This window comes from Tenrec ecaudatus, chromosome X (genome assembly GCF_050624435.1).
Source record: "Tenrec ecaudatus isolate mTenEca1 chromosome X, mTenEca1.hap1, whole genome shotgun sequence".
Lineage (NCBI taxonomy): Eukaryota > Metazoa > Chordata > Mammalia > Afrosoricida > Tenrecidae > Tenrec > Tenrec ecaudatus.
The window spans coordinates 77,100,802-77,127,216 of record NC_134548.1 but is presented as its reverse complement, the minus strand read 5'-3'; the positions used below and the strand labels follow the sequence as shown (position 1 = coordinate 77,127,216).

Below are 26,415 nucleotides of genomic sequence, written 5' to 3'. Positions count from 1 at the left end.
GATAGATATTAATAACTTTCTACTTTTATTCTACCAATTTCAATCCCCACAAGCGCTATATGAAGGTATTTATTATTTCACATTTTCAATAATACAGTGTGTTATCCAATTTCCTATTTTTAAGTCTGATGTATAATAAGGGTGTCTCATCATATTTTTATGAGTTAACTTGAGCACCTTCCCATGTGTTTTAGTGCCATTTTTTTCTTCTCAACAAACTTTATTCTACATCCTTTCCTCATATTTAAATTGACTGTAGGCCTCCTTTATGTATTAAGGAAATTAGCCCTTTTTGAAATAAATAACATAGTTCATCTATTTTTTCATTTGTCTTTGACTATAATTATGATTTATTTTCCTGTCTGCCAGAAGATTTCATTTTTATGTAGGTTAATCTTCTCTTATTTTTGTTTTTCTACCCCAGGGTTATATGTATTTTTAAGTTTTCTGTGGTTTAAATACATTTATAGTTTCATTTAAAGAAGATTTCAACTAGAGAAGATATAAAAGACTTTAAAATGTTTGTAAAACAAATTCTATGATCCTTTAGTTCCATTTTTCCATGAACTTTTTGAAGGACTCTTGTATTTGCAGGTACACAAATACAAGTGACATCTGTTACTCAGAATACGTAAAGGATTTCTAAAGATTAATGCTAGTTAAAAACAACAACTTGAATAAAAATGGACAAGGAATGTGAGCAAACTAGTCTGAGAAGAAGAAATTTAAATTGTCAGCAAATGTGAAAATATACGTCTAGTAATTTAGGGGAAAGGAAACTCAAAAGGCAATGTTCCATCAAGAGTGTTGAGAATGTGAGGAAACATTGATGCAAATAAACTGTAAGTGGGAATGTAAAATTGGCACACTTTGGAAAGCAGATTGGCCATATCTATTAAAGTTGAAAATGTTCCTATTTCCTTTCCCCATGATCCCTATATCCCGATTTCCATGTTCTTGCGTTACCCTCTCCTCCTAAGAGTAGACTAGACCGATTTCAATATCCTTGATATATTCTGCAAAATAGGACAAATTGTGATTTGGATTGTGTGCAAACACCACATTAAAACCTTATGAGAGCTCATTTCCTGTCATCCACACTTCCCGCTGCTACTGCTAGCGCTGCTGGAGGAGGCCAGGGAAGGAGCTGTGCAGACTTAGATACACCACTGGTTACTGCTGCAGCCTGGTCCCAAAGTTTTTCACCAAGCTGCCTACCCCACCAAAGCCCAAAGCCGCATCTTTTGCGTTATCTTCCTGCTCCTGATCAGCACGAGTCTAAAAAACGCATTGCTATTAGGGTTCTGCTTCATACATGCATGGGTTTATTCAAAACAAAACCTATTTAAGTCTCTCTCTGTGATCAGTGGATGGCTGTAGAACTGTTTTAGTCTCATTAGGGTGCCTTTTTTTTAAGGATGCATTTTGTGCCATAAATAAAACAATTTGGAGGCCAAGCTAATATCAATTTTTTAAAACTAAACTCAAGTAGGCATCTTCCCAATTCATTAAAGCTTTTCCATAAGCATACTGAGATGGGCATCACATAAAACAATAGTTTTAGATGGATCAAGGCCTCAAAGATAAGCCAATAGAGGGAAGACCACTAAGCTGGATGAATGAAGAAACTGGCGGAAGCCCAGAAACTGGTAGAGTAAGACCATAGAGTTACCATTGATGTGGTAGCTACTGGAGTTGGGAATCTCACCCGGTTTGGCATTTTCAATTTAAGCGAATCTCTCAGCCCAAAGCATTGTGCAACGATCAGCTTAGCTCAAAGAGCTGATTTTCCTTTCAGTCTTTTAAACAAGATCAAAGCCAACAAAAATGATTTTATGGAAAGAGTCATAACCAGGGATAATTTTTGGATTTACCGATATGACCTGGAGAACAGGTCCAATAAGAACAGTGGCTTCTGTGGAAGGACACCACACCAGTTAAATTCAAGGTAGACACGTCAGCGCAGAAGTTTATGGTGACTATTTGGGAGGAATTCAAAATAACAGGGGCTTATTATAAAATGATTAAAAAAAAATAGAAAACTGCATTTGTCCATTAAAATTGCACTAAGGATTTATCCCCCCAATTAGGACAATGTGCCGGCTTTATTTGTTGAGGGTTGCACGGTCTGCCCTACAAAAATTTCATTGCGAAACAGCATCACTTCTCCCGTACGTCTAAAACCTTGCCCCTTCAGACTTTTTGTTCCCCACACTTAAAGAACATTTGAGTCATTTGGGGATGCTCAAACTGCCATTTTGACTTGATGTAAATTAAGATCACAGAATTCTTTGGGGAAGGACTAAAGCTATAGAAACATCACCCCCCCCACTATCATGACCCCAATTTTACCTTACAAATCTGGCTAGACTAGAGGATGTACAGATAAGAGCTGGAAACACAGGGAATCCAGGACAGATAAACCCTCAGGACCAATATTGAGAGTAGCCATACCAGGAGGGGAAGGTGAAGGTGGGGGGACATAGGAGGAATCAATCACAACGAATAAAAAGAAATATATAAACCTAGATGTAGGATATGTTGAGAAAAATAGCTTTATATTGTGATATTTTTGTTTAATAAAGGTTTCTATGATTTCATATCATTGCCTTGATAAATCTTTTTATTGGAAGATAATTTATATATCATACGATTCAATAATTCAGTCATATTAAGAAGAGTTAGATAGGAGACCCCACACACTGCTGCCAACAGTCCCGACAGAGAAGCTGAGGTCAACATCGAGTTTGAATTTAAAAGTGGATACAAAACTATTTCAGCAATGCAGACAATAAAGTGTGTTGTAGGTGGTGATGCCGCTGGTAAAACATGTCTCCTGTTATCCTACACAACACATTTCCATCCGAATACGTATCAACTGTTTTCAACAACTATGCAGTCAGTCATGATTGGTGGAGAGCCATATACGCTTGGACTCTTTGATAATGCGAGGCAAGAGGATTATAACAGATTACAGCTGCTGAGTTATCCACAAACAGATGTATTTCGAGTCTGTTTTTCAGTGGTCTCTCCATCCTCATTTGAAAATGTGAAAGAAAAGTGGGTACCCGAGATAACACACCACTGTCCAAGGACTCCTTTCTTGCTTGTTGGAACCCAAATTGATCTCAGAGAGGACCCCTCTATTATTGAGAAACTTGTCAAGAACAAACAGAAGCCTGTCACGCCAGAGGTGGCCGCAAAGCTGGCCAGGGGGACCTGAAGGCTGTCGAATATGTGGAGTGGTCTGCACTCACACAGAGAGGCCAGAAGAATGTGTCTGATGAGACTATCCTAGCTGCCTTTGAGTCTCCGGAAACTCAACCCAAAAGGAAGTGCTGTATGTTGCTAAAGTGTTTTCTCCTTCCCCTCTTTGCTGCTGCTTCCTGTCCCACTTCTGTAGAAAGATCATTTCAAAACAAAGGAATAAAGCCACCTTGTTTGAAAGCCTCTGCGTCTTTTTACTTGCCACCTTAGAACAACCTCTGTATTGGATTTTGTGTGTGTGTGAGTGTGTGTGTGTGTGTGTGTGTGTGTGTGTGTGTGTGTGTGTGTGTGAAGAATGCTGTACGCTATAACTTAGAGAGTATTGTTTTTGAGGGGGGGAATTAAGGTGAAAATACAATGGCTTGGATGAAGCACACCCTGTACTTCAAGTGTTGACTTCATGGTTTGTTTGTTTTTTACATTTTATTAGGGGCTCATAGAACTCTTATCACGATCCATACATATACATACATATTTTTTGTGATCACTAGTCAAATTTGGACTTGTTTTACTTTCTGCTGCTTGAGTTGCCTGATGCTCAGAGCTTTTTGGTTTGGATTGTTATTGAAAAAGGGACCATGGTCTGGCATTAAGAATGTCCTTTAGGAGGAGATAAGAAGAGTTTTAAACCCTTCAAAATGATACAAGCACCATTTTACTCTTATGATCAATTTTTAATGATAATTTCATGACAAACCTTCATGGAAAAAACGGTCTAGTAGTGCTGTAATGGGGAAGATTCCCTTTCGGTTTTCCTTCATGCAGTGAAATTTTGTGTTGCTATTGCTTTAGCTGTCTATGCTGTAGTGAGATTAGTTGTCAGGCTGGGGTGGGGAACATATTGATGTACATGCTACTGATGTAAGGGATCGTTTATTACATTATTACATTTTAACAGTTGACTCAAAATTTGTTAATGTTGAGATGTGAAGCTATTATCATTACATTTCCTACTTCTGATTTTATTGTTATGAGGGAAACTTACAATTGTGGTTTCCTTGAAATTTTAAAATTAAAAAGCAAAAACAATTATTTGTAAAAAAAAAATAAAAAAGAATAGTAGGGGTGGGCCAGGAAAAAAAAAAGAACAGTTAGGTAATCATAGTTACAATCAATTGTAGAGCATTTTCTTCTTTCTTCTGGTTATTATTGTCCACTCTCCATTTCTCCCCAACTTCCTAGGTCATGCCCTTAGTAATTATTAATCTAGTTACTATCTCTATAGATTTACCTAACCTGGATTTTGAATACTGAAAACCAAGAAGCAAAATCCCCAAACAATGACAAAATAAAATAGAGAAAAACCTCAATCAAGAAAGCAGAGAATATTAAAAACTAGAACAAATTAAAAATGAATCCAAATTGAGATGACATGATAAGATGTCACATTTTAACCTAACTCCATCTGTCATAGTCGATTTTACAATGCTCTGTCGGACAGTAAGTCAATTCACATCCCTGGATGGTCAGATGCGATTCGCCAGAGACTTCATCCACATGGAGACCCTGAAAATGGATTTTGGGCTTCCACTGCCATCCAATTCTTTCTACAAACCAAATGTTCAAAACTTAAACTCTGATAATGTTCCCTCCTCTGGATTGGGAACATTCCTTGGATTACACAGGCTGGTGTTCTTCTTTCATGTAGACTTAGTCGATGTCTCACTTTGATGACTTCAGTACTTGTTTTAAGACAAGCTTTTAAGACCTCAGAGAGCATTCTGTCTGATAGCAAGGTACCACATCATTTTTTCACCACATTTTATGGCAATACATTTTTATTTCTCTTTGTCCATTTGTAAATAAAGAGAAACATAAACAAGAAAACATTAATTTCTAAATAGTGCTTATTTGGGGGAAAGAAGTAAGGTGAATTTAATAAAATGAGGGCTTGAGCTTTTATATAGTGTTATTTTTTATAAAAAAGGTGAACATTGAGATCTAATGAAAATAAATTTTGTATGTTTAAATATTTTAAATAAAGAAAAAGTATCTTCTAAAGTACAAAATAAATAAATTTTAAATCAGGTTTATTACCTTTTCCATCTCTCCATATTATTTATTTATTAGTCTGTTTGATCTATCTATACCTAAAAGGTATGGTTAAGGGTACCATGATAATTGCAGGTTTCCTGATCTCCTTATATTCCTAAAAGTATTTAACTTCATGAAACTATGTTTTTAGCCCCCAAATTTTAGTGACTCATCTTCTTGGTGACCAAAACAACCTGCTTTGTTCTTTTTAAAGTTTTCTTCAAGTTCTTGATTTTCCTGATATTAACATTCCTATGTGCCTCTTGTCTTCTTACTTGCTTGTTTCTGATAGTCCTTAACAGGTGTATATTTTTATTCCTCTATCAGCTTTAGGAACCCTAATGTTACAAGGTAAAACAGTCACTTGGAAAGGTCAATAGGAGCTCTGTTCTGGTAAAGATTACAGTCTAGGAAATCTTATGAGAGCAGTTCTACTCTGCCATGTAAAGTCACGATCTGTTGGAATTGACTCAGTGGCACACAATAATAACAATTTTTGTATAATAAAGAGTACCTAAATGGATTGTTTAAGGAGTCCTAGTCTCCACTAGCAGGCTATGATTTGGGCTATTCATGGCAACATCAGCAGTTCCCACCAGCTGCTCAATGGAAGAAAGATAAGGCTTTACACCGCCATACACATTTACAGTCTCAGAAACCCACAGGGGCAGTTCTACTGTCATACGGGGTTGCTAAGAGTTGGAATTCACTCAGTGGTTGTTTTTTATAATGAAATTTTGCTTTTACTTAGCTATTTAATGCATTTTAACACCAAGTTCAGAGTTCACTAATATTGTATAAACCCCAAAGGCACAGCTGTAATGTTTTTCTTTCTAATGTAATGCAATCACCAGACTCTGAATTCATGACATGTTTCATGATCAATTTTTTTCTTTTTTTGTAGAGAAGTTTGATGTCATTAACAACAATTAATGTGTTGGGCTGCTAAAGCAGGAGGTCAGCAGTTGGAAACCACCAGCCCACTCCGGGGGAGAAAGATGAGGCTTTCTACTCCTGTAAAGAGTTCTAGTCTTGGAAACCCACAGGGACAGTTCTACCCTGTTCTACAGGGTTGCTATCAGTTGGAATCAACTGGATGAAAGTGAATTTTTTTTTTTTTTAGTATTATTCCACTGGAAAGACCGTCAATTTGTCTCAGTACCCAGGTTCACAAAATGAAAATTTCTGGGAATCTTAACTATAGTGTGAACATGTTTAACACTTCCAGTTCAAACCATAACATAGACCATAATATACCTCACTGTCATCAATTAGGGTTCTGACTGCGTGATCCTGCAGGACAGCGGAGGTCTGCTCCGCAGTTTTCAAGGCTGCAATCTTTACGGAGGAAGCTGACTGCCACATCTTTCTCTGCAGAGTGCCTGGTAAGTTGCAACTACCAGCAGCTGACGGCTTAACAATCGAGCCACCAGATTTCTTTAGACCACAGGATATGATGATACGTTAATATAATTATGTTCACACTGGAATTAATCAGAAATAATTAGACATTTCTATTTCCTATATTAAGAGAGACAACAGAAAGGAACATGGTTAACATTTTAAAATCGCGATTTTTTTCCCTCTGCCTGTATCCTTGATGATGTCGTCATTCAAAATGAAATAATGCTTTCAGGCACACCCTGATTTGTCGAACGTTGTTGCCTCCCTCTCCCCTCCCCGTCAAGTGGGCGGGCTCCAGCCTTCACCACAATCACTTCCGCCACTGCGGCTGCAAGTCGGCTGCAAGGCCCGCTGCTGTCTGGTGGGGGGAGGAGCTGGCGACCAGAGAGCTGTGGCTCTGGCCGTCCTGGTGGTGGGAGCTACAAAAGCTCTGCTCCACGGAAGATCTTGCGGGTATCCAGACTGTGGGTGAGTGGAGGGCTGTCTATATCCTCAATTCATCCAAACACTAGTAGTGGGATGAGTGACCCGCCATTTGGTCTAGTGGCTGGGCACAACGTCAGGGATTTTGGGGGTGGGGGTGGGGTTGTAGTGAAGGGGTTTTCAAGTTTGCCCCTCAGAAAGGGATGGGGCGGACGTGGGATCTGACTGCGGAGTGAGTGAGGCCTGTTTAGGGGGGTCCATCTTGCTTTTCTGGTCCCTCCCGGTGGCGTGGCCTCCACTCAAAAGACACTCATCGGTATTTGAGAGGGGGAGTGGTGGTCGCAGACCTCTCCCACTTCTCTCTACTTCTCTCCCTTTGAGAAACACCCCAAGGCCTTTTCTCCTCCATTTGCCTCTTATCTCACAGAATGGTAGTTAAGATTGTTATTAAGTAAAAATATTGTTCCCAAGAAAGGAATATACAGGAAAAAACCCCAAAACAAATCAAACCCCCGCCCCCCCCCAAAAAAAGCAAACACTCCTAGGGGACAACTGTAACTAGCCTCCTTCCCTGACATCCTTTCCATGTCACATAGATTTGGGTCTGCCAGTTTGGGTTGATAACATTTTTTTCATCTCTCATTATGGAATTGATGGCCCCTCCTTCTCCCCATTTCCGCGCCTGCGTGCACATGGAACCTTCAATCACAGCACCATCCCCGTCGTCCTTTATAGTCTAGGTTCTAGTGCTACTGCTCTAAGTGCATGCCCGTTGATACACACACACACACACACACACACTCACACACACACTCACACACACTCACACTCACACTCACACCCTTCATGCCTGCCACACACGCATACAGGGACATCGATTGTTGGCTCCTTTTCCCCTTGTGGCTCCCTGCGTATACTTTCACAGAGCCTCATCACATACCCTTCTAAGCACTCTTCTGTCCTGCCCCCTTGTCTGCCACATTTGTGTGCGGGCACCCCTCATTTGCTGATTCCCATAGATGCGAATCACACATCAATCATGTTCCAGGGATGCCACCCCCTCTCAGCTTGCTCTATCCACATTATTTCATGGGCGTCCATGTTTCACGTACCGCACACTCGTCCTTTCTCCAGAGTCACCCCTTTCTGCTGCATTTGCTCACATTGACATTTCTCTATTGCTACCTCCGATTTGGACAAATATATGTGCGCGCGTGAGCACACACACACACACACACACACACAAACACGTGGCTACCTCTTGCAATGCCACTGTACTTTCCCCTGCCAGTCACATACATCTGAAGATAGGCATCCCCCCATACATTACTACCTGCCACATACACATACAACCCCCGCCCCCCACACACTTCCTCTTTGTCTTATACTTACACAGACTTCACTCCTATGATGCTACGCCACCCGTGCCTGGCATTTTCACGCTCACATCAAAAGTGAGTCTCATTCTGACTAACACAATGCTCTCTGACCTATCCCTCCCCACTACAGAGAGACATCCCTCATGGCATGATTCCTAGTATATTTTGCACTTGCCTTTCTCCTGTCGGGCACATTGCACTGATGCACATTTAGTGATTAACGTTTTCAAACTCGCCTTCCTCCTATATGTCTGCACGACTCAGCAGAATCCAGACACCATGTGAAGAACAAACAAACCCAAACTGCAGCAGTTCTCCTTCCCGCATTGGCACAGTTCCACAGTATTTCACGCACCTTCCAAGCATCTAGTCATCTCCCACCTTCTGTCAGATTCTAAGTCTGACTTTCCCTACACACACCGTTTTGTAACCATTTTGCCAACATTAAAAACTTGCTTCAGGTCCACACCTGACAGTCACTGGAATGTTATTCCAGGCTTTAGAAGAAAATGAAATGAAAATTTAAGGTCCCTTATTCTTTGCTACCTACTTGCTGAGATGACAATAACACTTGCTCCTTTATTCTGAATGTATTTGACGGTCCCATCTCAAAAGCATGTGTAGGGAGCAAGAACCTCTCACTGTGCCCCAACTACATTGGAAACCTTCCTAACTCAGAGCAATGGGTCGGGAATCTAGCAAGCCTATGTGGCCCAAACCAGCAGGAGGGTATCAGTCCGCTACAGGCAGGAGATATGGAAGAAGGCATGCTTATGTCAGTTTCAGGCCATCGGAGAGCCAGCAGGAAAGGATTTCCAGCCAGAGAAAGACGACATCTGAAGTCCCAATGCACAGATCAGCCGCCAGTCAAACCACCAAGAGAAGCCGATCACCATTTCCCACCAGTCGCCGTAGTTGGGACGGCAGTGAGAGCTCGGGAAGCAGTCTGAATGTTGACAACGAGGACTCCTCCAGGTATCTGCCGAGAGAGTACAGGGCTCCGGGTAACAGAAGAGGAATGGCTTATGGACATATTGACTCCCATGGGACTGATGATAGTGAGGAGGAGGGGGCTGAGCATGTGCAACGAGCCCCCGGGAGAGGGGAAACTGGCAAGTTTAAAGATGGGAAGCTGTATGATCCAGAGAAAGGGGCAAGGCCTTTGGCTGGGATGCCACCACAGTTCTCTAGTTTTAACTGTGATGTGAGAGAGAAGGTTGACAAGCTAGACCCAGCCTCTGCAGTGAGATGCTCTGCTAGGAGAGCTGAATGTATGCAGCACAATGGCATGTCTTCTGCTGAAGACAAGGTGTCTGCAAATGGTAACTGCTCAGAGCAGGAGAGACAAGAGCAGAACTCGCCTGAGTATTCCAGCCGGGCTCCTGTGAGTATGTGTGCTGGGGGGGGAAACGCCCTAATGAGTTCAGAGGGACTGGTAGTGAGGCCCAAAATCAGAAATCTGCCAAGTCCAAATTGTGCAAAGCCAAAAATATTTTTCGATACTGATGATGATGATGATGACGACATGCCACATAGTCTTTCCAGATGGAGAGATACTGCCAACACTAATGAATGTTATTCAGATGGCCGAGCAAGAAGAGGCAGAGGCAAAAGTTCAAATGGCTACTCTGAGCTGAGGTGCTCTGAAACAAAGAAGGAAGCCAGGAATGACCAAGTGAAAACTGAAAAGCTGCCGAGACGACGTAGAACCACGGTCGATGCTGACTTCTGGACCTACAGTGAAGATTACTACAGACACTGTGATGAAGACTCTGACAGCGACAAAGAGTGGGCTGCTGCTCTGCGTCGTAAGTATCGGGGGCAAGAGAAAAATCTGTCCTCAAGTGGTGATAGCTGGGAGACTCTACCAGGGAAGGAAGAGCATGGACCTGAGCCGCTGGCATTAAGTGCCGGTGCCGGTGCCGGTGCCAGCCCCAGGGCCAGTGCTGGCGCCGGTGCTAGCAGTAATGGCAGCAATTTTCTGGCCAAAGTTCAAGAACCATCTCCTCAGAAGGAGGAACGAGCCTCCCTGGAAGAAGGAGAAATCCCTTGGCTCCAGTACAATGAAAATGAGAGTAGCAGCGAGGGCGATAATGATTCTGGTCGTGAGTTTATGCATCCTGGAGTATTTATGTTGGATGGAAACAACAACCTTGAAGATGACTCCAGTGTGAGTGAAGACTTAGAAGTGGATTGGAGCCTCTTTGATGGATTTGCAGATGGACTGGGAGTGGCCGAAGCCATTTCCTATGTGGATCCTCAATTCCTCACGTACATGGCACTTGAAGAACGCCTGGCTCAGGCCATGGAAACTGCCCTTGCACACTTGGAGTCCCTTGCAGTGGATGTGGAGGTGGCCAATCCACCAGCAAGCAAGGAGAGCATTGACACGCTTCCTGAGATCAAAGTCACTGAAGATCACAGTGCAGTTGGTCAGGAAATGTGCTGCCCCATCTGCTGCAGTGAATATGTGAAAGGGGAGGTGGCAACTGAGCTCCCCTGCCACCACTATTTCCACAAGCCTTGTGTGTCCATTTGGCTTCAGAAGTCAGGCACCTGTCCCGTGTGCCGCTGTATGTTCCCTCCCCCACTGTAAAGGCCAAGGCTGTTTGCTCCTGGTCTGGTTATTTTCCCCATCTGAGATCCACCATACTGCAGGAGCCTTCTCAAGTTTAACAACTGAAATGAAACCCATCAACTAGACTAAACCTGTCCATTACTTGTGATTATTTCCACTGTGGGAAAAGTTTGTGTTTGATTGCATTTAATCATATTGTCTTTTAGAAATTAGACATCTAAAATTAAGCTTTCTAAATGCTACTTGAGATTGAAGTAAGAACACAGATTTTCTAACCTGGAAGTTGAAATAAGTTGTGTTTGTTTTCTCAAGTACAATATGTTGCTGTTAATTGTAATGACAATTTTATTTGTTAACTGTCCAATCGACACGATCATTTTTGTTGCATGTTAGAGGTTCCTGTAATTGCAGTGCAGTAAAAGCTTATTAAAATTCTGCCTTTGGTTTTGCATTGTATATTTGAATGGTTTGGTTTTGTGATAATAGTGGTAACTGAGTGACTTGAAAATTGATTGCTTGCTTTTACATCAAGAGTAGAGACTTTTGATGTTCTGAACAGTGGAAAGAAAAATTGTTTCACTGAAAATTCTGGATCTAGACTGTCGTTCCACGGTAGACAGATGCGGAGGCCATCTTCAGAAACACCAGGGAACAGCTCTATAAGGCAGAATCAACTTGCTAGGCTTTCGAAGGGGGAGAAAGTTTGACTAAAGAATACACACTCAGTCTGTGGGAAAGAAAGAAATATCTAGAAAGCAGGATCAAAATCAAGACCAATGGTGGCCATGAATCCAGGATGAGTATAGGTGTGAATGGGTTAAAATCACATTTTAGAAAATAGAAATGGATAGCGGGGAATAAAACTATATGGTGATTAACTGCCATATTACAGTGATACAGGAATAAAATAATATATACTCATCAAATGCTACAATAAAAAAAGACAAAATAGAGTGCACAGAGTGAATGGGTTTTGCCATTTAGCCATATTTGTTACAGGGTTTTCTCCCCCCCCCCCCCAACCTCTTTTCCATCCTCTCCTTTTTTTTCCAATAAGAATTTTCAGGCACAAGTGAATTTCCTCTACTTGTCACATTTACCATCTCCAAAGAGTTTAGTACTACCCAGGAAATGGTGAGTTTACTTCTTGTCTATTTTGTAGACATATATATGTGTGTACATGTATCTGTATATATACTAAGTGACTACATATATGTATATATAACCATAGTTAGCATAGAATATGTTTTAAATGGACACAAATGAGGAATGTATGTATTGTTTTATAAGTTTTTCACTCAATATTTTTGAGATATAGCCATTTTGATATGTAAAGATATAGTTCATGCGCTTTAACTGCTCTTTATTAAATGGTCACATGTGCAATTTGTCCTAATTTGGTTATACATTATCCTATTAATAGACATTTAGGTTTCCCCAAGGGTAAGTATATGAAAATGGACTGTCTGGGTTAAGGTTTGAGCATCTTTATCCTGGTGAGATATTACCAAATTGCTTTCCGTTGTGACGGTACTAATTTATGCTTCTACCGACAGTTTATGAGAGCTGCTTTTCTATCTCCAACAGCCGTGCTGCTGTTATCATTTAACCTCACTGATAATCAGTGGCGCAGAAACTAAAGCAACAGTGAAACGTTGTATAAGTTATAAGACAATGGGCCTTTTCTTTATACCAATACCTAGTTTGGGTTAGAATGAGAAGATACAGGAATATGCATGCTGTTGGCTCTGAACGTAAACCACAGCAGGCTTTTTGGAGAAAATACTTGGATAGTATGGAATTAATACTATATAGCTGTTAAAAATTTATATGGCGATATGGAAAGATCTCCAAGACATAATGCTAAGGAAAACATATTATAGAGCAATATGTACAGTCCTTATGTAAAATAAAATCTTGCAAACTATCCTATACATGAAAATGCATAAAAATGTCTGGAAGGTTATCTGTTAACAGTGGTTACCTTTGGAAAGAGACAGGAGATTGGAGGAACAATAACAAAAATTGGGGCTTTTGCTTTTCACTTAAAGTAATTGTTTATTTTTATAGCATCAATGTATTTTCATGAATATTAACAAAATAAATAAAGTATATATTTTTTAAAATTTATATACCATAATTATTTTTCTCTTCTTGCAAGTACAGACATCTAGGTAATGGCCACAGTTTCCTTTTTTTGGAACTGGTTAGGCCAAGAGCTGATATTCATGACTCTGTCCCTTACAGCGTATCCTTTTGCCTTTAGCGAATGAATACCTCAGCTGGTCAAGTCGATTCAAAGGACTAGATGTTGGAGGGCCTTTTTCAGTGTGGAGTTCTTGCGCTTTGCCATTAAACTTTGATGGACCCTGACTGGCACCATACATGGTAATATGAGGAGGTGTTTTAGGAGCACAACTTGGTCTTAGTTTTCCTCCCTGCATTCATCACATAGCAGCAACCCATATTTCCCCTTGATAATTAGGAAAAGTAGTCCCCTGGTGGTGTTGGAAAAGTTTGTCACTGCAGGGAGTCTTGGTGGAGGTGAGGCTTCCTACTAAAGAAGTCCTCCAAGCTGGAGGCCTGTGCAGAACCTGAGCCGCTGCAACATGGGCTTTGAACTTCAAGGGGCAACCATATCCTCTTGTGCAGTACTGTTAAGTGCGGAGGGAACAATTTAAAGGGGCAGGCTACATGAAGCGTGCATTCCTGTGTTGCCGTAGTGATGCTTCTGTAATGTGGATGGGTATAGTGTGGGGGTCTTGAGCCGATGGGACTGGTAGTGAAGAGCTCCTGGGGTGCGATAGTGCTTGGTCCTCAGATGCCCATTTTCCTTGTTCCTGCCACTTTCTGATTTTCCAATCTCTCTGACAATTCCCCAAGCTCCTTTATAGCTTTCCAATAAAACGTTGATGTTTAATTGAGTTGGTTTCTGTTTTTACTCATACCTCCCACCATCATAGCCCCACTTTGTACCAATTGTAGTCGTATAAGATGCCTCAAATGTCCAAGCATCGGGCTATTTGTTTGAACACCAGACTCATCACTGGCGTCTGGCATTGCAAGTCTCAGAGGGATCGATCACTACACAGAGAGCTGTTATTTGAAGAGAGGCTTATTTGGCATACTTATTAACTATTCAACCCACAATACTTCACCTCTTGTTCTTTAGGGCTTGCTTTCTGACTAACAGAAACAAAGCCAAATTTTTGGTCACTAATTTTGAAAACAAAGCACTACAGATTGCTAAGAGGGAACCCCAATTTCTGATGTGGTACCTGCAGCTGATATTGCAACTGAATCCTAAGACTCTTCTCTAAGGACAGCCCTCTGTCTCACATAAACCCTTTTGATTGCCCACTGCCCCACATAACCCCTTCCACATATCATAATGTGCCTAGGGATTTCTGACATGAAATGCCCTTTACAAACCTGTCTAAATTCTGTACATCCTTTCAAAAGTCCTGTTCACATGCCAGTTTCTGAAACACTTTCTTTTATAACCCTAGCTCAAAGTATGAGTGGTTAGGCATTGGGCTGCTAATCAGAAGGTCTGAAATTCGAAGCCACCAGCAGCCCCTTGGGATAAAGTCCGTCCGGGCTTCCGACTCCCATAAAGAGTTACACTCTCAGAAACTCACATGGGCAATTTTACCATGCCCTCTAGGGTTGCTATGCGTCAGCAGCAACTCAATGGCAGTAAGAACTCAAAAAGTGGAAAGTATCTACTTCTCTAGAGGTAGGAGAAGATACTGGAATAAGTGCATCAGAGGTCAATACTGTTATATATTCAACCCTGCAACAATGGTGATCTGTGAGTGGATAATGGATTTCTTGTGGTGCTGTGGATTAAGGATTGGGTTGCTAATCTCAAGGTCTATACTTCAAACCCCTTAGCCACTCCAAAGGAGAAAGATGAGACTATCCCCTTCCACAAGGATTTATGGTCTCGGAAACCCTGTGGAGCAGTTCTACTCTGCCCTATAAGATCATATGAATTGGAATCTGTTCAAAAACAGTGAATTTATTTTGGTTTGTGAGTGGATGCATGGACATACACACAAGCTAAACGTGGGAGGGAGAGTGTGACATGAACATATATAGGTTTCAAAAAGTATAGTTCTGCATGTGTATTTACTTACCTGTGCTACAAATATATCCATGAATATGGTGGTGTTTATATGGTTATGAAGTTATGAATAAAAACCTCTTAGATATAACCAAATACCTTGAGGGTATGCATCACAGGGTCTGGGAGCATTGGACCATCATCTTGGGGTGGGAGTAGGGCAAACAAGGTCAATTGGCAAACAGTCCACAAAATCAATAATCTACATTCTAGTTTGGTAAGTAGTAACAGGAGGCTTAACAGCTCTTGAGTGGCCATCTGAGGTGAAATAACAGGTTTCTCTCTGTCCAGAGGGAAAAAAGAGTGACGACAATCCATGATGCATGGACACAACAAATTCAAAGGACTGAGACCAGGGAAACTACTACCAACTGCTCTGAGACGATCGCATTAGAAGATCCTGGCTATAGTCCAGAGAAAAACTCAAGATCAGAAAAGATGCTTGCGGATCAGATAGAACCTTGTAGAACTCCCAAGACTATGGCCCGTAGTCACGCTTTTGATCTGGAACTGAACTCACCCCCACGACTACATTTTCAGGCAAATACTAGACAGGTCTATAAGGGCCAAAATAATACCAGGGAGGTATGCACACCTCAAAACAACAAACCATTTGAGATCAAAGGACAGCATTTATCCAAGGACAAAGTTCAGAAGGGTGGGGATGGAAGAGGAATGGAAACAGGAAATATTAGGAGTGAGATAAATGATACTACATTATAGAAATTGCAATTAGTGGTATGAAACAAAATATGTATGAATTGTTGAATGGAAAACTGTTTTTCTTAGTAACCCTTCACCCAATCCACAGTAAAAAGTCTTGGGAGAAAAAAGGGAGTTATCTTACTTATTCTTTCCTTCTCTTTGTCTCCCTTCTCTGTAAATCCTTGAGGTCAAGATCTGTAAGAAAATTCTACAGATCTGAAATGCAGTGCTACTTGCTGACAGGGTAGGTGAATTCCTCTCTCAAGGTAAGATCAGGACACATATTATTCAGAGCGAATCCAGGAGTCATGGCAACCTGGCCCCAGCAAATTCATCTTTACAACTTCTGCTACCAACTTCTGGAGTCACTGGTACCCTCTCCCTCCCCCATCCTCCCCAAACCCTTATTACATTTTATGATTCTCCTGCTGAGTTCCTAGTGTTTCGGAAGATGTTTTGGACCCAAGGCCTTTGTACAGGAGGTGATACTCATCTGAAGATGAAGAAATAAAAGGCTACCAGCCTAACCCTCTTTGACCAGGGTTCACCCTTTCACAAGCATAAATCTAATGAAGCATTTGCCCCAGCTCTGGGAAGCAGTCTGGCATGAAGCAAGCCAGATTTGGGACTCCTGAGCAACCTTCAACCTACTTTGGCATTTGCATTGGTAGAATGGGATTTAGCAGCTCTTGTTGGACCCTGCACTACCCTTTCGATTCACTCTCTCTGGTCTTCTCTATCCCAAGAAGATCAGTCAGGTTTTGTGAGGTTTCATATATTTGGATAAGACTTTCCCAAACTCTTTCAAATTCCATGATTCCACTGGGCCATCACATCAATCTCCAAAGGGGGGGAAATGTATTACTTTGACGTTAACAATAAAAAGACGAGGGATCAGAAAAGGGGAGGCAGTTCTGCAAAGAAAGCAAAACTATTACTGCTTGGTGGGGAGGGAAGTTGCAGTGCCTTCCCCCACCCCAGCCCCCAATGGGGCAAGTAGGGAATCAGGCCCTCGGTATAAAATTTCAAGCAGGCTTCAGCCAGGCCAATGCAAGTCTTCTGGAAATAGTCGTAGAGGCTTCCAGCTCCCGGTAAGACTGTGAAGTATCAGGTTGAAAGCACCCCCAGAGTCCCCAGAAAAGGAAGCATTATAAATATTGATAGGGCAAAAAAGGGTAGGCAGGCAATCTTGAGCCAACACAACTGTATAAACAAAGGCTGGAGGTATAAATTCTATAGTTTAGTTTGTATGTTCGGCCCCTTGTTGTGGGAAGAAAGGAATCCCTATCCTAAAGGGTAGTTTGAATGAACAAACGACATAATATTGTTGTTGGGTGCCATTAAGTCAGTTCCAACTCATAGTGACAAGAGGACAAAACACTACCAGACCTGTGCCATTATCAAATTGTTCTTATGTTGATTGAACACATAATTGCAGGCGTTGAGTCAATCAAGATAGATTGACCCAATGACAGAAGATAGAGTGGTAGATCTTCCTCTTTTTCACAGCCCCTCTACTTCACCAAGCCTGATGTATTTCTCCAGGGAGGGGGTCTCTCTTGACAATATATCCAAAGAACAGGAAACTAAGTTTTGCCATTATTATCTCTGGGAAGTACTCTGTCTGTACGTCATTCAAGACATATTTGTTTGTTCTTTTGGCAGTGCATGGTACTTTCAATATTCATCACCAGCATCACAATTCAAATGCATTGATTCTTCTTCAGTCTTCCTTATTCAATGTCCAACATTCACATGGATATGATGTTATTGAAAGTATAATAGTTTGGATCATGGGCACTTTAGTCTTCAAATAACATTCTTGCTTTTAAAAAAAGAGATTAAAGAGGTCTTGTGCAATTCACTGCCAGTGAGTCAGTGCTGATTCACAACGACCCTGTAAGACAGGGAGAATTGCCCCCTGTGAGTTTCCAAGATTGTAGCTATAATACAATGTATCTTTCCACTTTTGATTGCTGCTTCCTTAAGCATTGGATCTATGCAGGTTGAAATCCTTGACAACTTCCATCTTTTCTCCATTTATCATAATATTTTCTATTCGTCCAGTTGTGAAGAATTTTGTCTTCTTAAATGGGGTTGTAACCCACACTAAAAGTTACAATCCTCGATCTTCATCAGAAAGGGCTTCAAGTTCTCTTTACATTCACCAAGCAAAATTATGGTAGCTGCACATGGCAGATTGTTAATACGCTTTTGTCCAATCCTGATGAAGCATTCTTCATATAATCCCGTTTCTCAGATGATTTGCTTGGCACACAGATTGAATAAGTATGGTGATAGGAAACAATCCTGATAAACACCTTTTCTGTTTTGAAACCATTCAGCATTCCCTTGTCTTGTTTGCATAACTGCCTCTTGATTCATGTACAAGTCCCACACGAGCACAATCAGGTGTTCCGGAATGCACGTCCTCAAGGCTCTCCGTAGTTTGTGTAATCATTAAAAGACAAGTAAACATCCTTATGGTATTCTCTGCACTCAGCCTAGATCAGCTGTTCTCAGCCTGTGGGTCGCGACCCTTTTGTGGGTCGAACGACCCTTTCGCAGGGGTCACCCAATTAATAACAGTAGCAAATTTATAGTTATGAAGTAGCAACAAAAATAATTTTGTGGTTGGGGGGTCACCACAACATTAGGAACTGTATTAAAGGGTGTGGCATTAGGAAGGTTGAGAACCACTGGCTTAGATCCGTCTGATATCAGCAATGATATTCTTTGTTCCACATCCTCTTCTGAATCTGACCTGAACCTCTGACAGCTCCCTGTCAATGCACTCCTACAAACACTGTTGGATGATCACCATCAAAATTTTACTTGCATGTGATATCGATGACATTGTTCTATAATTTGAGCATTCTGGTGGGCCACCATTCTTTGGAATGGGTACACATATGAGTATCTTCCAGTCAATTAGCCAAGTAGCTCTCTTCTGAATTTCCTAGCATAGCCAAGTGAGTGCATCCAGTGCTTCATCAGCTTGTGGAAACAGGTCCATTGGTGCTCCATCAATTCCTGGGGCCTTGTTTTGGGCTAATGTTTCCAGTGCAGCTTGAAGCTCTTCCTCCAGTAGTTGTTTTCATATGCTACCTCTTGAAATTGTTGAATGCCAATTCGTTATTTTTGGTATAGAGACTTTGTGTATTCTCTCCAGCTTCTTTTGATGCATCATAAAAAAATGGAAAAAGTATTAGGGTCTTCAGTCTGAAATTGATCAAACATGCAATCAAGTTGCATTGGAATAAGAAAAATTATATGTTTTACTATGCTGGGACTGACACAATTAACAGGAATGAATGACACTGCATGCATCTTCAACAAAGGCATTTCAAGTACAATGCTTTCTGTGATAAGAAAATGTAGAGATAAGTTAAAGGAAATTTAATCAATATGATTACTACTCAAATTTATACAACAATTACCAATGCTAGTGATGTAGAAATTGAAGGATTCCATCAACATTTTCAGTCTGCATCGATCAAATGTGCAATAAAGTTATATTGATCATTTTCGGCAATTGAAATACAAAAGTGGTAAATAAAGAGGAGGGAAAGGTACTTGGAAAATATGGCCTTTGTGAAAGAAACAATGCCGGAGAGTCCATGATAGAATTTTCAAGATCCGTGACTTATTTGTAGCAAATACCATTTTCAACAACACAAATATTGACTATCTACATGGAATACTCCAGATGGAATACACAGAAATCAACTGTGGGAAAAGACAATGGAGAAGCTCAATATCAGTAGCTAAAATGATACCAAGGGCTTATTATGGAACAGATCATCAATCACTCATAAGAAAGTTCAGTTTGAAGCTGAAGAAAATTAAAACAAGTCCACAAGAGTCAAAACATGATCTTCAGTCTATTCCACCTGAATTTCAAGAACATTTCAACAACAGATTTGACGTATTGAACACTAATGACAGAAAACCTGAAGAGCTGTGGGGTGGCATCAAGAACATCATTCACGAAGAAAGCATAATGTCATTAAAAAAAAAGCCAGAAAAGAAAGAAAGAAAGAGCCAAGTGTACGTCAGAAGAGACTCTGAAACGCACTCTTAATTGTAGAATAGTTTGGAAGAAATGATGAAGACAAAGAACTAAAAAGAAAAAAATCAAAGGGCAGCTCAAGAAGACAAAGAAAAATATTATAATAAAAAGTGCTAAAACCTAGAATTAGAAAACCAAAAACAAAGAACACTCTCAGCATGTCCTAAACTGAAAGAATTCAAGAAAAAAGTCAAGCCTGGAGTAGCAATATTGAAATAGTCTCTGAGCAAAACAGTGAACGATTCAGGGAGGCTGACAAAATATGGCATCAACATATATTTTTGTTTGCTATTCTTATTTTTCCTGCCTCTTTTCTTGGCTGGAGCAGCAAGAACACAGGGTTGAAAAGAAAGAGTGACCACTCCCTGGGTAGAAAGAACATCCCTCCCCTCCCCATATTTTTCTTTTCAGCAATTTAGTAAAAATCTCAGTCTGGAGAAAAATTCATAGTGAGAGTCCAACAACCCCTTTAGAAGTTGAATATGGTAAGATGAGGGAAAAGGGAGCCAAATGTGTGTCTTTGTCATTGTTGTTGTCCGGCTTAGGCCATTGTTCACTGCTGTCTGAAAGCACAGCTGGCCTGCTGAGCCCTTCTTGATTTTCTGTTGAGCATTCCCACTGAGGAATGTGGCCTGGTTCATACTAGATGGGCTCTATGTCTTCTTCAAACTCATCCTAGGGCCCCAGCCTGACCCCTCCTCAAGCCTGGATGAAGGCGTTTCTGTGTCATGGCGCCCTACCTGATTAGATGTGGCTGCAAATTTTCTCCTCCTATAGGCTGGACCCAAGGCTTTCCCAGAATCCTCAAGATTGAGTAGCTGATCTAGAATCTGCATTTGGGCCTATGGGAATTGAAAGTTCCTGCTGGCCTCTCTGCCCCTATGAGGAAGATTCCCAGAGTGCTAAGTGCCAAGCTTAAGGCCAAAGGGAGCCTATGGCAGGGGTGAGAAGGGTTCTGTGACCTCAGGTTTAGAACCTATTTGAGCAGATCAATAGAATCAATAGATTTCCGATCCTAATCAAGTCCTGAAAATTTGACCTTGTGCACTGACGGGTAGTTCGGCAGGTGTTGAGGCCCATAGTCACAAGTGAAGTGTATAATTGAGGTGCTGAAACGTACTTTCCTCGCCTGCCACAGAGGGGATGTGTTTCTTTGTTTGTTTCTGCTTGTCTGCTTTTCCCTCTGTCCACAGCTACTTGACTTCCAACAGCTACTTGACTACTTAATGGCTCTGAGCCTTGAGTAACTCCTAACACCACTCTAAGTCTCAGTTTTGTCACCAGTAAAATGGAGATGTAAGCCTCATGGGACTACTGTGAAGTGTAAATGAGGGACTACTTCCATCACAGATCTATAGAACCTACTTTAGAATTGGTTCCACTTCATAGTGACCCCATAGGACGATATAGAACTGTCCCATCGTGTTTTCAAGACTGAACTCTTTATAGAAATCATCTGCCAATCTTTCTACAGAGTGGTTGGTGAAATTGAATTACTGACTTTTTATCAGCCGCTGAGTGCTTAACCACTATGCCACAAGAGTTCCTTAGATAGACAGGAGGCCCACTACAAGTGGCATTTACTTCATACATTTATTAAGTGCTTCTTGTTCTGGAGCACTGGAAAGTCCAGAAGTAAGGAAGAGAATGGCTGCCCTCAAGCAGTTTCAGGGGCTCCTTGACACTTGATTTTTACCAGGCGAATTCTGTCCTCTTCCAGAGACATTGGCCCTATCTCACCGTAATTGATGTTTGGGACCCAGTTTTCCTCTTGCTGATCCAGGTTCTATAGCCTTAGTCAAATGGCTGGAGTCCACATTATATAAACATCCCTCCCTGGCAGCTGGCCTGCCTTCCCAAACCTGCTAAATATTTCTCTAAGTGTCCTTTCATAGAAGTTTTACAATAGCCATGCAAGGAACTACTCTGATCACTAGTCTCAGGAATACATGGATTCAGGTTCCAACCCAACATTCAATTGCTCTATGACTTCGGAGCAGTGCCTTACATTTTCTGTGCATCAGTTTGCTCATCTGTGAAATGGTAGTGAAATAAGTCATGTCCAGAGCACAGGTAAAATTATTAGAGCGATGACTGACATATCTTTAGCTCTCAATACTTATTAACCGCTATCCTTAGGAAATTGGGGCCATTCTTTTTAGGCTTCGGGATTCTGTACCTAAATTTCCTTTCAGAAGCCTCTGTGAGGTAATCAGAGGCTGTTGATTGTGTCTATACTGAGTTCTTGACAGGGCCTCTGCAAGTACTTTCTTCCATGCTCTTGAGATCCAACCCACTGCCTACCAGTTAGAATTTCCACTGGTCCCCTATAAATTGGTCTATCATCATCCCCTACCTCACCCCGTATTTTAAATAATAACATTGACAATGCCAAGAAAATACTGTTCTAGCACTTTAAAACATCAACTTATCCTTAGAGTATCCCTGTGAGTTAGGTGCCATACTCACTTCTATTTGTCATAGGAGGCAATGTAGACACATAGAGATTAGATGACCTGCTGAAAGTCACAGACTATAAGTGGAAGGAATGCTAGTTTTAAAATCACTGCTCTTATCCAGTGCCATAGTTAAAGTGTTATGTCATTTTAGCTGGGCCAGGATTCTCAGTTGTTTGGCAGTTGTTGTTGTTGTTGTTGTTGTTGTTAGGTGCCATCAAGACCATTCTGAGCCATAGCACAACAGAATGGAACACTGTCCAGTGAGGAGGGATCCTCACCATAATTTTTAAGCTTGAGCCTGTTGTTGCAGCCAGTGTCAATCCATCTCCTTTGGGCCTTCCTCTCTTCTGCTGCCCTTCCACCTTACCTGAAAAGGGACATCATGTTTCATAGTGAACACCTAGAAATCCCTCATAACCTGGCCTAACAATGCAATCACAGCCAATCATTATAAGCTTCCACAGTTTGAAAAAAAACATGGTGTACTATAATACCCTGACTCAGGCCACAGCCCTGATGCATTTGGTGGTGGCAGTGGTGGCCTGCTGTGGAAAACCTGTTTGCTTTTTCCTGAATCTGTTTATTCAACCTCTGGTTTTTTGGACTTAAGTTAACTGTTTGCCATATGGCCTGCTGATTCTGGGAGTTGTTTGAGGTTCCTCTATCTGTAACTCCCAATAAATGATTAGGTGGGAGTATGCTAACAGTGTGTGTGAAACACTAATAAGAAGGAGGTTGTCATTCCTGTTTCTATAAGATAACTGGGGAATGGATTACAAGGATCTACATATAACCCCTTCCCTGTAGGACAGACATCAGAAAAGTGGGTGGAGGCAGATGTTGGACAGTGTATGACATGGCAAAATAATAATAATTTATAAATTATCAAGGGTTCATGAGGGAGGCGGGGCATGCGTGCAAAAATGAGGAGCTGATGCCAAGGGCTCAAGTAGAAAGCAAATGTTTTGAGAATTATGATGGCCACAAATGTACAAATGTGCTTGACACAATGGATGTATGTATGGATTCTGATGAGCTGTATGAACCCCCAATAAAATGATTTTTTAAAAGATAGCTACCTCAGAAGCAGAACAGAGAGAATTTCTGGGATCACCAAGGAAGACCTACCAGTGGAGAATTTTGAAAATCTCTTCCTGAAGTGATGGAAGCAGCAGATGCCATAACACACCCAGACCAGAGAGACCAGGGCAAGGAGATCATGAGACAAAGCAGGGTAACAGCATGGAGACTATGAGTCTGTGAAGCAGAGCATCAGGTGGGTTTCCTCATTCAAGGGACCATATGGCTGAGAGATATTTGGCTGAGGAGAGGTGTTGCTGTGGACGGGAAAAACAACAACAGTATTCTTGATATTTTCTGATACTGGTTTATGGTAACCTGGTAACTTCCCTAATAAAAACTGATAATTATGAGTATTATCCGAATTCTTTATGGCCATTTCAACAGAATTTCCAACCTAAGAGAAAGAGTGTTGTCGGGGAACGACTGGTGTCAGAATAGGTGTCAAAAAGCTGGAAGGTGGAGGCATGTCTGACCTCTTCCTATTGGCAGTAGGCCCTGGGCTGGGGAGAAGTTGAATTCTCCTCCCTTGTCTAGCTAGAGGAGGTCATATATGGCCTCTATGTCTTTTATATACCAAACATGCAGAGGTCGGTTCTGATATAGAACTCCATGGAAGCTTGATCCTGGATTTGCTTACAACTGAAACCTTCGTGACAAGCACAGTGCCAAACTCACTTCTGTCATTGATTCCAACTTGCTCTAAACTGCTGCTAAACCCAGGGTCCTAGCACAGTGCCAGGCACATACCCAACAATCCAAAGCCACCGCCATTGATTCATAATGACCCTACATAGGGTTTCTGAGGCTATAAGTCTTTACAGGAGCAGGTAACGATAGCCTCACCTTTCTTCAGCAGAGCTGGCAATCCTATAGAAGGGACAGGTGAGGAGAGTGGCATTGATGTTTTTGAGGATGCCTTGAATTTGAGGTGCCTTTGAGACACACTAAAGACTGTCTAAGAGACTGCTGGTTATAAAAATTAGAACTTAGAAGAGGGATTTGGGCCTTCTGCTCAGCACCTCTCCTCTCCCTTCCCCCTTCATCACATACTAAACCACTAGCCCAGTGGCCTTTGCTTTTCCTTCTGGGAAGGAAATAACCTTGGATGTTGGGAATGGAGGTGGGGTGGCGGTGGGTAGGGTATTTTTCTAAACCAAACAAAGGTATGTATAGTGCCTGCTTGTTGAGGATCAGTTCTGGGCACAGACAAGCTGGCTTTCCAAAGCTGCTCCCCTCCTCCTTCCCACCTCATTGGCCCCTTTTGCCTGCTCCCTGCCAACGTGAGCTCTGACAGGGTGACTTGTCATCTTTTCAACACCTCATTTTTCCTTCCTTACTCACTGCCCAGGGAGAGGTCCTTCCTGTTTGCACACCTTGGGGGCTAGGCTAGGAGGAAGAACAAAAACGGCCTTCATGGTGGAGGGGGAGGGGAAGGCAAAAGGTTGAGGGAAGACGGGGGAGATGAAATGAGGAGGGGGGAGGAGAGAGGAAGGTGAAGACCTCAGTTCCTGCCTCTCTCTCTCCACCCATCACATATATACACATTGATTTCACTCTGAACCCAGGGAGGTTGATTCTGAGGTAATCTCAAAGATATCAGGACCAGAGCTGTGCTTAGAAACTAACAATCATGCCTCCCCTATCTCCAGTTTAGGCTGAGGCCTACTGCAGCTTCCCACCCTCAATCTTGTCAGCTAAGGCCCAGGAACTTCTCAAACCATACCGATTCTTTCCCTAGGAGACTCCAGGTCTGTGGGCCTGTATACCCTGGCTCCATCCCCAATTATCTTCGGGCTCCTTCATCCCCAGTCATCCCTGGTGTCCTGCACTGTCAGCTGCCAACCCACAGATAATTCCCATCATCTTCTTGCCCCCAGGCCCAACCCCAACCTCAGTCTCTGCCAAAGAGCCCAACTCTGCTCTCCTACGACACCTCCTCCACTGGGTGCCTTCTCTACTGGCCTTCCAGGAGAGGAGCTGGGCTCCAAGGCCTCCATTTCCTTCCATTCATTGGAGAGCCCCTATTCCATAATCCTCAAATTGTCGTTCATGTCTGATATTTTGTATTTCAAAAGCCTACTTCTCCTAACCTGAGTATTTGGCTAAGTCTGGGCAGAGGAACTACTGTAGAACAACTAACAGAGCTAACCTCCAAGAGTACTTTAGAATGTATGCAAAATTCACTTTTCTATATAGGTCAATTCATCTACACTCTTTAACATCTCTTCTGTCTCTAGTCTTTGCACATTTCATTATAGGATTTTTCTGTTTTCTTGAGCTGCCCTTTGAAATTTTCTGTTTTGCTCATTCACTTCATCATTTCTTCCATTTCCCTTAGCTATTCCACATTTAGAGCAAGTTTCAGAGTCTCTTCTGACATCCACTTGGATCTTTTCTGGCTTTTTGATGACTTTTTGTTTTCTTCATGAATGATATTCTTGATGTTGTCCTATAGCTCATCAGGTCATCTGTCATTAGTGATCTTGTGATGTTCTCAAAATTCAGGTGGGATAGACTGAGGATTGTATTTTGGCTCTTGTGGACTTGTTTTAATTTTCTTCAGCTTCAATTTGAACTTGCATATGAGCAATTGATGATCTGTTCCACAGTCATCCCCTGACCTAGTCTTATAGATGCTGATATTGAGTTTCTCAATCACCACTCCCCACATACGTGTCCAATTTGATTTCCCTGTATTAAATCTGGAGAATTACATGTGAAGAGTCACTGTTTGTGTTGTCAGAAAAAGGTATTCGTTAGAACAAGTACTTGGTATTGCAAAATTCTATGATGCAATCCCCAGCTTTGCTTCTATCACCAAGGCCATATTTTCCAAGTACTGTTCCTTCCTCTTTACTTCCAACTTTTGCTTTCCATTTGCC

General features: G+C 41.6%; 1 protein-coding gene and 1 pseudogene across 2 annotated transcripts; both read left to right on the top strand.

Moving 5' to 3' along the window:
- The first annotated feature begins 2,782 nt into the window (after positions 1–2,782).
- LOC142433437 (cell division control protein 42 homolog pseudogene) lies at positions 2,783–3,477 on the top strand (annotated as a pseudogene).
- Positions 3,478–7,039: 3,562 nt separating this feature from the next.
- Positions 7,040–12,131, top strand: PJA1 (praja ring finger ubiquitin ligase 1). Of its 2 annotated transcripts, XM_075538793.1 has the most exons (2): positions 7,040–7,173; positions 9,288–12,129. In XM_075538793.1, exon 2 carries the CDS (start codon positions 9,355–9,357, stop codon positions 11,101–11,103), a length of 1,749 nt encoding a protein of 582 aa, XP_075394908.1. In that variant the 5' UTR covers positions 7,040–7,173; positions 9,288–9,354; the 3' UTR covers positions 11,104–12,129. The 2 variants fall into 2 exon arrangements, with proteins under 2 accessions (XP_075394908.1, XP_075394907.1); XM_075538792.1 differs by lacking the exon at positions 7,040–7,173 and having other exon boundaries at positions 9,175–12,131.
- Positions 12,132–26,415: the final 14,284 nt, after the last annotated feature.

Bases quoted from the DNA above. Each gene is read 5' to 3' on its own strand.
- PJA1 (XM_075538792.1), top strand. From the start codon at position 9,190: ATGGGTCGGGAATCTAGCAAGCCTATGTGGCCCAAACCAGCAGGAGGG.